Source organism: Diabrotica virgifera, chromosome 2, assembly GCF_917563875.1.
Source record: "Diabrotica virgifera virgifera chromosome 2, PGI_DIABVI_V3a".
Taxonomy (NCBI): Eukaryota; Metazoa; Arthropoda; class Insecta; order Coleoptera; family Chrysomelidae; genus Diabrotica; species Diabrotica virgifera.
The window spans coordinates 216,328,134-216,344,128 of NC_065444.1; the positions used below are offsets into that span (position 1 = coordinate 216,328,134).

Below are 15,995 nucleotides of genomic sequence, written 5' to 3' on the forward strand. Positions count from 1 at the left end.
CAAAATATTTTCAGATTTTCCTTGGACACTCGTGTTAATATTATTGAAGTATTTCAAAATGTCAGTAAAATATCCTAATTTGGCAAGCCAAATATTATTTTCTAAATATATTGCAAATTTATCTGTTGCTGCACCTTCTCCTTGAAAAAAATGCTAACAATTCGCATTTAAGCTCTAAAATTCGATTCAAGACTTTTCCTCTGCTTAACCACCTAACTTCAATATGCAAAAGCAAAACTTCGTGTTGTGTTTCCATTGCAGAACAAAGCTGTTTAAAAAGGCGTGTTTTTAATGGCCTTGATTTTATGTAATTGACCATTCCCACTACTTGATCTAACACAGGTTTTAAAGCATTTGGCAACGTTTTGCATACTAGTGATTCTCTGTGCAAGAAACAATGCGTAATTATTATGTTTGGGTTTCTCGTTTTTGCAAGTGTAGCAAATTCCTTAATAGAGCCTAACATTGATGGTGCCCCATCTGTACAATTACCCATGCACATATTCATTCTTCCACGAATTTTTCATTCTTCCCGATCTCTTGGAAGCGAAACAATTTCACGTCTGTCTGCGAGATTAAATCTTTTGCGGAGCACTTGCAACACATTCGCGGAACACCTGTGTTCCGCGGAACACCGGTTAAGAATCACTGAATCTAGACGTTTTTAAATGTCTATAGGCCCCTGATCAACTCAGTCTGAATAAAAATGAGTATTTTGGGTAAAAACAGGGGTAATAATAGGCGGTTGAAGCGTAGCACTGGCGCTCTTACCTTCTTTGTATACCGTAGGCCCCAGATATAGCAGACTACCCTGCTGTAATCCCAAAGCCACGTTAGCGGTACATTGGATAGATAACTTAATAAGGATAAACGTGTAACATCGAGAACATAAACTATTGGATAATGGACACAAAAAAAGTGGAGGAATCACGTAAATAAAACAAAAGAGCACATACTGGTAAAAATAGAGAAATAAATCACCAAACGGCAGAAAAAGTTCAAAAAACACAAGAAAAAGACGAAGTTATAACCAGGTCATCCAATAAAAGACATCCGAAAATGAAACAGATTGTGTTTAAATCTTAGAAAATCTTACCTCTATTCCAAACAATATTGTTGGTGTCAATGTTCAACCTGGCAAACTTAGTTCTCTCTTCTGGTGTAAGACTTTCGGGATCCGTTTTGTTTATACCTAATCGTTTAAGGCGTCTAAGTTGAATCTTTGAGAATGTTCTTGCACCCTTTATTTTAGGAACAAGACGATCATATAGAGCTGCATCCTAAACAAACAAGGAAATATATTATGCTTTTTAAGACGGTATATAGGGGAGTGCATTTAGATTATCACTTCGGAAAAATCAAACAAGATAAAACTTTTTGTAATTTCATTAAGAAATGTTTAGTAAACAACATGTCAAAAAGTTCTACTCGAGAAGTGGGTGCTTCATTTTTTATTAAACAAATGAACAGCGAAGTTAGATGTTTTTCTTAAATAACTCCGAAAATATAATTTTTAGAAAAAAACTGACTTGACCATTGAAAAATCCAGAAAATTCTACAAAAAAAACGTTATATCAAGATTTTTCTAAAATTAAATCTCTAGCTTCTGTAATGTTTTATTTATAACGCTAAAGTCACCCTTCTCACACACATTGGCGCACTGTAAACTAGCGTTGTAAGAAGTGCACGGTTGAGTTTTTTTTAATGTAATTCTTTAACTAATGGATCAAAAGAAATTTTACAAATTGGACATGAAATAAGATGAAATAAGCTATTTTATGGTTGTAATAAAAAGAAATAAAATGTATGGACATAAGTACGGTGTGGGCGGAAAGTGAGTCTTACATGAATTTTGTTTAAAAATGATTTAAACATGTGTAACTAATACAATTTTACTTAAAAAACTCTCAAATTTGCACAACTTACCTCTAAATCATCTTACTAAACGATGTTTCATTCAAAAAAAATCTCAAAAATTTAATTCAAATACAGTGGAACCTCGATAAGTCGGCCCCCGATAACCCGGAAGTCCGGCTAACCCGGACCGATTTTCATCAGACAAACATTTCAACAATAAAAATGTACGTATTATGTTAAAACATTTTATCTGTAGCCGCTTCTGTAATGTCTTAAAAATATCGAGTTTCATTGATAAAACTTGGCTTCGACCATAATATTTATAATATTTGGGAGATAATGGGTATTTGTGTAATTTGAACTATACGGTAAAAATGACTCATGGCACACCGCACACCATGGCTATCGCAAACAACAGGCACCTTTTATTCCTTTATTTATTTTCAACTGTCTTTTAAAAAATTATTTTTAGAACAATGGTCTTTTAAACTTTAAACAATGAAAAAGCCACTGTTCTTAAATAACATAACATCGCTCCGATGGCAGACGAAATTGACACAACCGAAACTGACTGAGTTTTTTTTACCTAGAAATGAACAATACTCTATCTATTTATACTGTCTATACTACAACTATAATAGATAAGTTAGATGTGTACTGTGCATATATATTTCATGTTGTTTTAATTATAACGGACTTTATCTATAAGTATACCGTATTTTATTAATTTTTACAATGCTCTCCGGCTAACCCGGATTTTCGATAACCCGGATCGGCCGCGGTCCCGATTAATCCGAGTTATCGAGGTTCCACTGTAATACGATGTCTCAAAAAATGTAATTTTTGAAAACTTCGTAGTTTTACAGAATTCCCACCACTTTAAGACGGTATTACTCAAATTTGAACAAATCTAATACAATTTGTATGCTATTTTTTTAAAGCTTGGGATGTAATCTTTAAAAAACACTGAATTATTTTAGTTTAAAAATGAAATAAATAATTTCTTTTTGAGAAAACTAAGAAAGATAACAAAAATGTAATACAAAAACCGAAAATTACCAGCTGAAAAAATGTATATACAGAGTGATCAAAACTTTTTTCTGTAAAACTTACCTAAAATACATTTAATAATAAGCTTCAACAATAATAAATGTACAACAAAAAAATTTTTTTAGCTCTTATACAGTATGTCTGCGTAACTTGGAACCTATTGATAACTTTTTTAATATCAATTTTACGAAAAAAAGTTATTCCTTATAAAATACTCTAAATCGTATATAACATAAGATACAACCATCAAATCTCAAATTTTGTTAATTTTGTACGAGGTATGTCAAAAAAATATGAATTTCACTCAAGAGTAAAGTACCTTTATATTTCACAATATCCAAAATATTTATAAAGAAAAGTTGTTTGGAATTAAAAACTATGTTCCAATATGTAATTATATCCTTCTAATCGAAAATTTGTTTTTTTTTAAATATTCTTTCTAATACATTTTAATTTTTAATATTATTGTGAAAATTATTTGTTTATCTTTTTTTTTAAGAATGAAATTCTATATTTGTTTGATTGGATTCTACTTGTTTTTCATTTAAATATCCGCAATTTTGGATCCGCCATTTTGAAATTTAAATTTTTAATCTTTAATTTAGATTCAACAACCTGTTAAAAATAAAGACAATAAATGTTTTAGAAAAATGTTCTTTTTTATGTTCTTTTTAGAAAATCCGCATTTTGGATTCGCCATTTTATAGTTTATAATGTTAACATTTAAGTTAGGTTTATCAAAGCTCTCAAAAATAAATATATGTAGAAATAAATACATTTTGTAAAGAAATTATGATTTTACAACTATTTTTTAAGTTATCCGCCACTTTGGATCTGCCATTTTATAATATAAATTCTTAAAAACCTCTCAAAAATATCCACATATATGTAAACAAACACGTTTTATAAAAAATATTCGGATTTTACAACTACTTTTTAAGGATTTTTAGGAAAAAATCCGCCATTTTGAATCCACCATTTTGAATTTGCAAATTGTAATGTCAGATTCGGGTTCAGCATAATCAAAACTAAAATAAAAACATTTTTTATCAAAATAAAATGTTGAATTCACCCATATTCTTAACATTATTTATACAAAACAATTGTTATTGTTTAAACAATTAATAAACAATTAGCAGCGAAATTTGTGAGTAGAACTTTTTACTTTAACATATTTATAAACTAACAAAAAAAGTTTTAGAAAAATATAACCTTGTTTGATTTTTTCCGAAACATTGTATCTTTTCGTTCTAATTGCACTCCCCACATAATTTACTGAAACATTACAAATTTTGATTTTAGTCTATTATCTGCTCCTCTAATAAGGATTCAATATGTCATTTACAGGGTGTAACAAAAATACAGGTCATAAATTAAATCACATATTCTGTTACCTAAAATAGTTCGAATGAACCTCACTTACCTTAGTACAAATATGCACATAAAAAAAGTTACAGCCCTGTGAAGTTACAAAATGAAAATCGATTTTTTCGAATGTATTGAAAATTATTCGAGATTTTTTATTGAAAATGGACATGTGGCAATCTTATGGCAGGAACATCTTAAAGAAAAATTATAGTGAAATTTGTGCACCCCATAAAAATTTTATGGGGTTTTGTTACCTTAAACCCCCCCAAACTTTTGTGTACGTCTCAATTAAATTATTATTGTGGTATCATTAGTTAAATTCAATATTTTTAAAACTTTTTAGCCTCCTAGTATTTTTTCGATAAGGCAGTTTTTATCGAGTTGAGGCTTCTTTTTTAATATGTTTACATAAAAATTATATGGTGATTTCTTTTAAACCCCCAAAATGTTTGTGTACGTTCCAATTAAAATATTACTGCGGTACCATTAGTTAAACACAGTATTTTTAAAACTTTTTTGCCTCTTTGTATTTTTTCGGGAAGGCACCTTTTATCGAGATGTGGCTTCTTTTTTAATATGGTTCAAAATATACCTAAAAATGTAAATCATAAATAAATTTTCATATTATTACCAAGTCTCCATAATCGTACTTTTCGAAAAAGTACTGAAAGGCAAAAAAGTCTTAAAAACATTGTGTTTAAATAATAGTACTACAATAATAATTTAATTGGAACGTACACAAAAGTTTGGGGGGGGGGGTTTAAAGGAACAAAACCCCCATAAAATTTTTATGGGGCGTCCAAATTTCACTATAATTTTTTGTTAAAATGCTACTGCCATAAGAACGCCAGATGTCCATTTTCAATAATCCATTTTCAATAAAAAATCTATAAAAGTTTTCGATATATTGGAAAAAATCAATTTTGATTTTGTAACTTCAAAGGGCTGTAACTTTTTTTATGTGCACATTTGTACTAAGGTAAGTTAGGTTCAATCGAACTATATTTGGTTTCAGAATATGTGATTAAATTTATGACCTGTATTTTTGTTACACCCTGTATATACTATTGTATCGTACAGTTTATTTGCATGGCTTATGTACTAGATGTAAACAGAAGTGTTTGAATATTTTTGGATACCAGTTACTTGTATAATGGAGTAAATTATTCATTAATTTAATTAATAGGATTATTTTTTCAGTATCTATATATTCAGTGATTGCAATAATTTATAAACTATATAATAAGAACTAATAATCGAGAAAACAGAAAAAGTGATCAAGTGATTTTAATAATATATACTGTTACGATGGAACGAGTAGTTAGATTTTGAACAGCTTTAACAATGGTAGGAGAGCCCAAGCGGGGATTTTTGCAGTTACTCGAGCGCGTCAGACTATTATATGGGGAGAAACCTGGTACCCTGCAGATGTACCTCTACCATATATTGGCGCTTAACACAGGGGAGCTTAAAAAAACTCGAAATTGTCAGATTAAGATAAGGTAAGTTAAGTACATGCAAGACAGCGTATATTTCAAAAATCTGACGATTTGGGCCGGGCGTAAGGAAATGGGTGAGTCCCAAAGTTTCAGAAGAAAAAAACGAATATTTCGCGAAATGAATGGCACATCGAAAAACTAAAAAATATGTGCTCAATATTTTTTAAAAATCTATCGAATGATACCAAACACGACTACCCACGGAGAGGGGTGGGGGTAAATTTATTATTTTAATTACGAATCCCGCGATATTTCGCGAAATGACCATCAAATCGAAAAACTGAAAAATACAAATATTCAATATTTTTAAAAAATCTATCGAATGTCACTAAACACGCCCCCCCACGGAGGTGGGGTGGGGGGTTACTTCAAAATCTTAAATAGGAGCCTCCATTTTTATTCAAAATTTGGATTCCTTACGTAAAAATAAGTAACTTTTATTTGAAACATTTTTTCGAATTATGGATAGATTGCGTTATAATCGGAAAAAACCATTGTTGGAAATGGAAAATTAGATTAAAAAATGGCAAGCGCCCACTAAAATGGAAAACTTTACCTACTTAACTTTTTTTGGTTTTAGGACCTACTCTTCACAACCCAATAGGTCCCCATCACGCTCGAGTGACTGCACATTTAGCATACTTTGCTCCCCTTCTACAAGTAAAATCGTTGTTTACATGGAGTGCATGTCATATTGGAATTTAGTGTAGTTAAAATATTTCCTCCAATTCGTGCGACACCTTAAGCTTTAAAAATATTTTAAGAATAAACAACACATTGTAATTGTGTAATTATAAATGCAACTGTGTTCTATCTGGAAATCGAAACGTTTATGTGAAAATTTGTTGTTTAGGTACTTCCAAAAGACATATTTATTGCAGCCACTGAGGAGATTAGAAAATGCATTTTACGCTTACTTTTAAATCATAAAATTTAAATGAATCAGTTGATACAATAATTATTACTAAAAGTCACTGTGTAATATAAATAATGATTTAATTACTTTTTGAGTTGCTTCATGGAAAATCCTAGCATCAAGTTGAGCTGCCAAAAGGTTATTTGCAGCTGTAATAGCATGGATATCTCCTGTGAGATGAAGATTGACATCTTCCATGGGAATGACTTGAGAATATCCTCCACCAGCAGCACCTCCTAAGATTTTAAATAGAGATTAGTAAAAAAAAGAATCTATATTAAGTTGTTTATAGTATACTAAGTTAAGGTAATAAGTATACTTTAAAGTAATAGGTATCCTTTACCTTTAATACCAAATGTTGGACCTTGAGAAGGTTGCCTCATTGTAGCAAATGTATTCTTTTTCAAATGTGTTGACAAAGCTTGCACCAATCCCAAAAGAGTTGTACTTTTACCTTCTCCCAGAGGTGTTGGAGTCATTCTAAAACAAGAAAGAATTAAACGTTAATAACGTACAAGTACAAAGTTTGCAGTAACAAAGTTTGTTATGGAGTAAAATCCTGTGATATTGTTTTCAGGATTCTATGACATCGTAACGAGGAACGCCCACCTGTCACCTACCTATCACACCTGTCCAATAACGTGTCACACCTGCCCACCTGGGTGGTAAACATCAAAATATTTCACTTGTTCCACCCAAAAAAAATTTTGCCGTACTTAACTAATGTATACTCTTCTTAATATCTCCACGTTGGGCGCCAATTTGGAACAATCTAGAAACCAATGTATAACAGTGAAGTTACGGTCTAGATCATTGGGTACTAATTTTTCAACAATAAAGTGACACCACAGTCGTGTAACTATAAAACGACATTTGAGATGACAATTTAATGATCGAGGCTTTGACTAAAGGTGTAATTAACTATTCTAAATGGGAAATAAGCTATAATTTAACTAAAAAAATGATTTTATTACAGTTTCAACGTTCACATCGGATGTCGTCGTCAAAATACAAAATATTACCTAATTGTTGTTTTTGTGGCTTATTTCCCATTTAGAATAGTTGATTACAAAAATGCAGGAAAAATTCACAAGGAAATAACTTCAGAACAACTAAAGGTGTAGGTATGCCTTATCTTAATGTTAATACAGTGAGAAATTGGCAGGAACAAATAAAAGATCATACTAACTAATCATATTTATCAATTATAAAGCAAATTAAAAGCAAATCTTGCCTAAGATTTACAGTCAAAAAATTAAAATATTAAATGATAATTATTAATTATTATAAATATTATGGAAAAGTAGTAGATAGGTCTCCTATGTGAATTGTAGTTTTTACTGGATATGTTGGTATCAAGAGTTGTAGGCTCGCTACATCTCTTTAACAATTAATTCTGAACATGTGGATCGTTCGAGTCTCCAAAAAAAAAGTGAAACAAAACGATGTCCAATAAAAAAACCCAGGAGTAGCTTCAACAAATAAAAATTGGTTTTTAACTATAATTCCATCTTAAATACAGAAAAAAACTTTCACATTTCTATTGTTTTGAAGAGATGGTTGACAATCGGATGTCAGGAATTTTATAACTAGATGAAGTGGAAGGAGGTTCATATATGGAGTATGAATACAGGGATATACAAAGAAAAAATAAGAATAGAATCGAAATAAATGAAAATTTAAATTGAAGAATACTGATTAAACAGAATATTAAATCGATGGAATAGTTAAGAACCAACTATCTTTTTTTTTTATGAAAAATGTAAAACGAAACAAAACATTCACAAATGAATAAAATTAAAAATAATTGGAATAAACTAACTAGTTAAAATAATTAGTTTGTTACTGAAAAATTACAACCATATGACGTTTATAACGTTACAATTTATTAATAGTTGGTTTAATTTATTTTGCAACTTGTAGGTACCTACAGTTGTCAAAAAATGTTAATGTTAAAAATTATTTTATTTGTATTTATAAAAATGTAAAATTGATTTTACTTTCTACGTAAAGTTTGAAATTTGTACATAAATTTGGTCTTAACTATTTACAACTCTTGTACCTTTTTGAGTATACATTCATAAATAGATGTTTCTGTACTTTTACATTTTGTATTAGGTACGAAACTTATACTTACCCTGCTACAACTACATATTTTCCATTTTTCTGATCCTTTAGTCTTTCCAACACGGATATCGAAACTTTAGCTTTCTTAGGTCCATATTGGGAAAGTTCATTAGGGAATACACCTATTTCTTCTGCCAAATGTGTAATGTTCTTTGGAACTTGTGCTCTCGCTATACGGATATCGCTGAAAATAAATATATTACTTATTTGATATTAAATTATTAGAGAAAACTGTTCAAATTTAAAGACAAACAATTATAATAACGCGTAAGTAATAAAAACAACTCAGATAGGTATTTCGTCATATTCTCTCCTATGGCTTGATAGCCCAAGTCGTACCCTGGCCTCCCTCAGCATCCACCTCCAAACATCCCTTTCCCTGGCTCCTCTCCTCGCGTTATCTACCCTCAATATATCTTTAGCGTCGGTTCTCACTTCGGCTATCCACCTCTTCCTTGGTCTTTGTAACGGCATCCGTCCTGTCCTACAATAGTTCTAAAGCGTTCTAGTTTTGTTCCTTTTGTTACACATATGTTACAACTTTTGTTACCAACCAAAATACAAAGAAGTAATTTCGGGACGACTGGGACCAAGTTCTGGTTAACCAACTGAATTCGTGGAAGTCTCTATGGTCTACCCTGAACGAAAAGAAAATAAGTTGTCTCCCACTTATGAGTTATACAAATAATTCGCTTAGAGACGCTATAGCGACATCTACTTAAAACAGTTCAAAGTATTCGATCCGAAGAACTAAAGGCTTCTACTGGAACCAAGTTCTGGTAAACAGTTGAACGAATTGAAATATCATTGTCTATCATGTCTTTCATTTTTCATTTCCTATTAGTTTTAGTCCTATCTCAGTACAGGGAACCAATATTCGATGGAATTTTTACCTAGATGAATAGACCGATAGCGAAATGCCATCTTAGATTTCCCTTCGTCTTCTTCTAATTTATTGTTCGTTGGCAAATTTAGAAAGCACCAATTCAGGTTGTTTATCAGAACTTGGTCCCAGTAAGAAGCCTTTAGTTCTTTAGATTTAAAACTTCGAGGTTTTAAGTAGATGTTGCCACAACGTCTGTAAGCGAAATATTTGTATAATTCGGCATTAGGAGACAGCTTGTTTTCTTTTCGGTTCAGAGTAGACCATAGAGCCCCTCTGATGATCCCTAAAGAGGGTGAAACGTACGCAAGAGAATGGTGGTTACTCTGAAGGAATGGAAATATTAGCTGTCTTTCATTTTTTTTTATTTACAATTTGCTTCAACCACAATAGTCCATTCTTTCACGGTTTTTGCTCTAAATTTTAAAGAACCGCTTGGATTGACATGAAATTTGGCATACGTATAGCTTACATGTCAAAGAAAAAAAGTGATATTGTGCCGATGTGTGCTTTTGCCCTGGGGTGACTTTCACCCCCTGTTGGAGGTGAAAAAATATATGTCCAAAATAAGTCCGGAAATGGGTAAACTGACTAATTTTAAGTAACTTTTGTTCTATAGAGCTTTTTCGCCAAGTCAACACTTTTCGGGTTATTTGCGAGTGAATATGTTCATTTTTCAACAAAATAACCACATTTTTAGACGCTTTTTCGCAAATAACTCAAAAAGTAAGTATTTTGTCGAAAAAAACGTTCTTAGCAAAAATATAGCTTATAAAAAAGTAAAAAAAAATGGTGTACGCGTTAAGTCTCTGGATCTCGTAGAACCGGAGTTATAGCCAATGGAAAATAGATTCATATTCACCAAATTTCAAATAGAATATTTCGACGTGAAATATCCAAAAAATTAAGCACTTTTTGGGGAAAACCCATTATAACTTTTTTATACTGTTTAAAAAAGCCTTATTTTTGTTTTTACAAATAGTTTCTAGCATTAAAGTTAAGCAAGTTACGCTCAAAATAAAGTTGGTCCCTTTTGTTTTTTCAAAAAAAAATCGGGAAGACCACCCTTTAATTAGCAACTTAAATGAAATTAATTGTTACCGCACCACAAATTATTTTACTTATATTGTGTTTATGTGATCTGTAAGTTTCATCGATTCAAAGTGCTTATTTTTGAAAAAATTTGGTTTAAAAGTAAAATTTTTAAAAATTTAAATTTTGAAAAATATGCTTTTTTTCAAAATAACTTAAAAATTGTTAGAGATACCAAAAATCTCGAAAAACAAAAAAAAGTCAGATTTGCTTTTCTGAATATCATGTATTTTTTTTGTTTTTCTGTTAGCCAAAAATTGATTAAGATTTGGTGTTTCTAAATTTGCATACATTCGTGATCAGTGACTCGTTCAACCCCTTTTAACTACAGCCCTTTCAATAATAATGACTTTGAACCGATGAAACTTACAGATCATATAAACAATATATACACGAGTCAAGAAACTTGTGAAGTCGTAACGATTAAGTTCATTTAAGATACTAATTAGGGGATGATTTTCTCGATTTTTTTACCAAAACCAAAAGGGACTAACTTTATTTTGAGCGTAACTTGTTTAATTTTGATGCTACAAATTTTTTTTATAAAACAAAAATAAAGCTTTTTTTAAACACTTTAAATAAGTTGTAATGAGTTTTCCCCGAAATGTGCTTCATTTTTGGTTATTTCACGTTAAAATATTCCATTTGGAATTTGACGAATAAGAACCTATTTTTTATTAGCTATAACTCTGCTTCTACTAGGTCTAGAGACGTGATATATACACCATTTTTTAAAAAATTGACAGGCTATATTTTTGCTCTGAATGTTTTTCGACAAAATACTTACTATTTGAGTTATTTGGGAAAAACCGTCTAAAAGCGTGGTTATTTTGTTGAAAAATGAACATATTCACTGCCAAAAAACTCGAAAAGTATTGAAGTAGTGAAAAAACGCTATAGAACAAAAGTTACTTAAAATTGGCCAGTTTATCCATTTCCTGACTTTCTTTGGACGAATATTTTTTCACCCCCAGGGCAAAAGCACATATCGGCACAATATCACTTTTTTTCTTTGACTTGTTAGCTATGTGTATGCCAAATTTCATGTCAATCCAAGCGGTTCTTTAAAATTTAGAGATTTTGCAATATTTTACCGTTAAAGAACGGACTACAAAGGGTTATTAGCAATGAACTGTATTGACATCAAATTGCAAAGTTTTACAAAGTATTCAATTTGGTTAATGAGTCCTATAGTACGTAAAAAATTGAGAATCTTGGATGAATTATTTTCACTTAAACAATCTTTAAATGTATTTGGTAACTGTTGATGTTGTCGTTCTATAACGTAGAGGGGGCAGTCTATTATTATATGTTGCACTGTTAGTTCACTATCACACACATAACACATTGGAGGGGCTTCCTTCTTTAATATAAAGTCGTGGGTGATCTTCGTATGACCAAGTCGCAATCTGGACATGAGCACTTGGTCTCTTCTCTTAGTGGGATGTTTCGACGGCAATACACTTTGTTTGATTGTTCTTAGTGTAGAGTTTGATTTGTTCCAATTTGTTTGCCGTTTTGTCATGTTCTTGTTCTTAAAATATTGCTTTAGATCAGTATGAACGCAAGTAGTTATGATGTCTGTTAACGGACTCTCACTCGCATTTTTTGCTAATGTGTCAGCTTTATCATTTCCACTTATCTCGCAATGTGAAGGTACCCAGAGGAACTGAACAAATCTTTGATTTTGTTGGCATATCAAGAGTTCCGCCTTAATTAAAAGCAGGACAGGATGTTTGGGGTATACTTGCTTTAAGGCTGTTAATGCACTTAGGGAATCGCTAATGATTATTGAGAATTTTATGGCATGTGTGTTAACAAACGTTAGTGACTGGAGGATAGCAAATAGTTGAGCTGAGAATATGGAAATTTGGGGAGGGAGCTGGTAGGAACTGTTATAGTTATCTGTTGTGAAAGCCGCTCCTACTCCATTTGCAGATCTGGGTGCATCGGTAAAAATATGGATGTGATCATTAAAACCATTTAATATCTCTAATAATTTCTGATTGAATATTTTTGCTGGTGTGTTACATTTCTTGAATGCAGATAGGTTTGTATTACAATCAGGGAGAGCAATTGTCCATGGTAGCATGCTTTGACTGACTTTAAAAATATTGTAAGTGGGTGGAATTATTGTGTCTAAGCTTTGTAACGTTGCTCTTACTCGATGATAAAACGGAGGATCCAATCTTTTCCCCCTATTAAATGACGATAGAAATCTATCTGTAAATGTGTTTTTATAAACAGGTAGCTGTGGGTTAGTTGATACTCTTGAGGCATACATGAGGCTAAGGTATTCTCTCCTGAGTTGAAGGGATGGTTCACCTGATTCAACATACATACTCTCAGGGGCGTGCGGTGAGTGAAATTTGAAACAGGGGAAGCAATTTATAAAAAAAAAATTGTAAAAACACCTATTTATAATGTAATTAAATTCTTCTACCATTTTTCGAAAACTTGTCATAACTTCCTTGTACAAACGTGGATATTGTGACATTTCTTTAATCAGATTATATTTAATTGAAAAAGAAAACAAGTAAAATCCTTTATAAGGTACCTATACATACTACTAGGTATACTCCCTAGGGAGTAAAAGTACCTTGTCTCCCTAGGGACGAAAAGTAGGTACGACTTTCCTCCCTACAATCAGGTCAGGAAATGTATACTTTCGGTAGAGGTAGGTTGAAAAAATATTGGTAACTCACTGGCAATATTTTTTGTGTCAATACTCAATATCCTCAGTCTCATATAAAGCTGTTAGTTCTGAACGTAATGAAATCAAGTCGAAGTATTGTCCATAAAGACGCATCAAAGATTTTGTTTGTTTTTCAGGAAAATGTGTTTTTTTAATGTATTAAAATTGCACAGCTAAAGAAAGTCTCGGTCATCAAAATTCTTAAAACCTATTTTCCATTCGTTGGCATATTTGATCTAAAATCTGGTAAATAGTATAGTCGGCGGTAGCACGATTCGACATCTCCAACATTATCAGTGCGTACCTATTCGTTTCCTTACCCGTGTTGAGCTGGCCCCCCCCACTTGCAAAAATTAAAAAACAAATAGCCCTGATTTATGAGCTATTTATGAGCTCTCATATTCCGCAAACTAAAAATTTTGAGCTCGTTCCACTGAGCAGGAATTTAATACCCTAGTGGGGGGGGCTGAGTCAGCCCCCCCCCCCCCACTACTTAAAAATAGGAATATTGAATCGGTTTTTGCGGCAGAATTACGAGCTATTTATGAGCTCTTGAAATTATATAGTTTCGATTTTTGAGCTCATCCCCTTCACCCCCAAACAACCCTTGAATTGATTTAACTTAAGAGAAAGATGCTGAGAAAACTTAAAATATATCGTATTGCGGATATAATTCCTATAGCTTATATACTCTAAGAATAAACTATTAAATCAAGGGCATTTCGATTATTGAGCTACAACCCCTTCGCAAGAAAACCACCCTATCTTCCCGGCTTAAGAGAAAGTTGTACTTAAAATGCGTTAAACTAATTATTTGGCGACTACATATCATTTAATAATTTATAAGCTTCCAAATTACGCGCATTTAGATCAGTAAATTGCAATTTATTTTGTATAGTGCAGTCACTGAAGGTAAAAATCAACGATTACCTTTAATTTCGGTGAACCTTCATCGATTTTCACGAAAATTGGTCAGTGGTTAGAAGATACGTCAAGAAACAAAGGTGACATGGTACCACCTTGCGCCTTTACCCTGAGGGTGGATACCGCCCCTTCTCGGGGGTGAAAATTATTTTATAAAAAATAACTGCACAAATCAATAAAAGAACAAATTAAAAGCAAAATTTATTATATAAAGTTAATAAAATAAGTCAATACTTTTTAAGTTATTAAAGATCAAAGATTTTAATTATTTGTGAAAAAAATGCATGTTTTGAAGAGGTTTTTTGTAAATCACTGAAAAGCTGTAAGTTTTTACAAAAAAGTTAATAGTAGTTTAATTCGTATAGCTTATATTCTAAGAATAAACTCTAAAATCACGCGCCTTTCGATTATTGAACTACAAACCCTTCGCAAGAAAACCATCCCATATTCCCGGATTAAGAGAGGGTTGTACTTAAAATAATTTAAATTAATTATTTGTCGGCTATATATTGTTTAATAATTTATGAGCTCGCAAAATATACGCATCTCATTTATTGAATTGCCATTTTCTTTCTATAGTGCAGTCACTGAAGGTAAAAATCAACTATGACCTTCGATTTCGGTAAATCTCCATTCATTTTCACGAAAATTGGTGAGCGGATTTTGATACTATCAACTTTTTCTGGATCTTATTTTTGATGGGTATTTCTAAGTACTTTGACAAGTATTTAGTACCTAAGTGTTATAAAATGCATCTTTTTCCCGTTACTTAAGCTTAAACCCTTAGATTTGAACAGTCGCGGAAAAAAATATACATTTAATTACCAATAACTTACTTTAAATTAACATTAAAGGTTTTTCAAGTAAGCAATTTATTATATTTTTTATTAGCTTCAATTTTAGTGATGAAAACTTTTTTGTAAAAACTTACAGTTTTTGAGTCATTTATGAAAAATCGCTCTAAAGCATGCATTTTCTTTCCAAAAATTAAAATATTTGATCTTTAATAACTCAAAAAGTATTGATTTATTTTAATCACATTATATAACAAATTTTGCTTACAATTTGTCCCTCTCTCGATTTGTGGGGTTATTTTTAATAAAGTAATTTTCACTCCCGAGAAGGGGTGACATATACCCCGTGCTAAAACCCCAAGTTGTTATTGTCAATTCGTGAAAATAAATGGAGATTTACCGAAATCGTAGGTAATAGTTGATTTTTACCTTCAGTGACTGCACTATAGAAAGAAAATGGCAATTCAATAATTGAGATGCGTATATTTTGCGAGCTCATAAATTATTAAACAATATATAGTCGACAAATAATTAATTTAAATTATTTTAAGTACAACCCTCTCTTAAGCCGGGAATATGGGATGGTTTTCTTGCGAAGGGGTTGTAGTTCAATAATCGAAAGGCGCGTGATTTTAGAGTTTATTCTTAGAATATAAGCTATACGAATTAAACTACTATTAACTTTTTTGTAAAAACTTACAGCTTTTCAGTGATTTACAAAAAACCTCTTCAAAACATGCATTTTTTTCACAAATAATTAAAATCTTTGATCTTTAATAACTTAAAAAGT

General features: G+C 31.5%; 1 protein-coding gene across 1 annotated transcript in view; it reads right to left on the reverse strand.

Moving 5' to 3' along the window:
• LOC114327777 (C-1-tetrahydrofolate synthase, cytoplasmic) overlaps positions 1-15,995 on the reverse strand; it is a 187,478-nt gene that overhangs the window by 16,423 nt on the left and 155,060 nt on the right. The window contains exons 8-11 of the mRNA XM_050643088.1: positions 8,828-9,001; positions 7,034-7,170; positions 6,778-6,926; positions 1,097-1,280 (exon numbers count right to left, since the gene is read on the reverse strand). Coding sequence (XP_050499045.1) covers positions 1,097-1,280; positions 6,778-6,926; positions 7,034-7,170; positions 8,828-9,001 — 644 coding nt within the window. The remainder of the gene's footprint in view (positions 1-1,096; positions 1,281-6,777; positions 6,927-7,033; positions 7,171-8,827; positions 9,002-15,995) is intronic.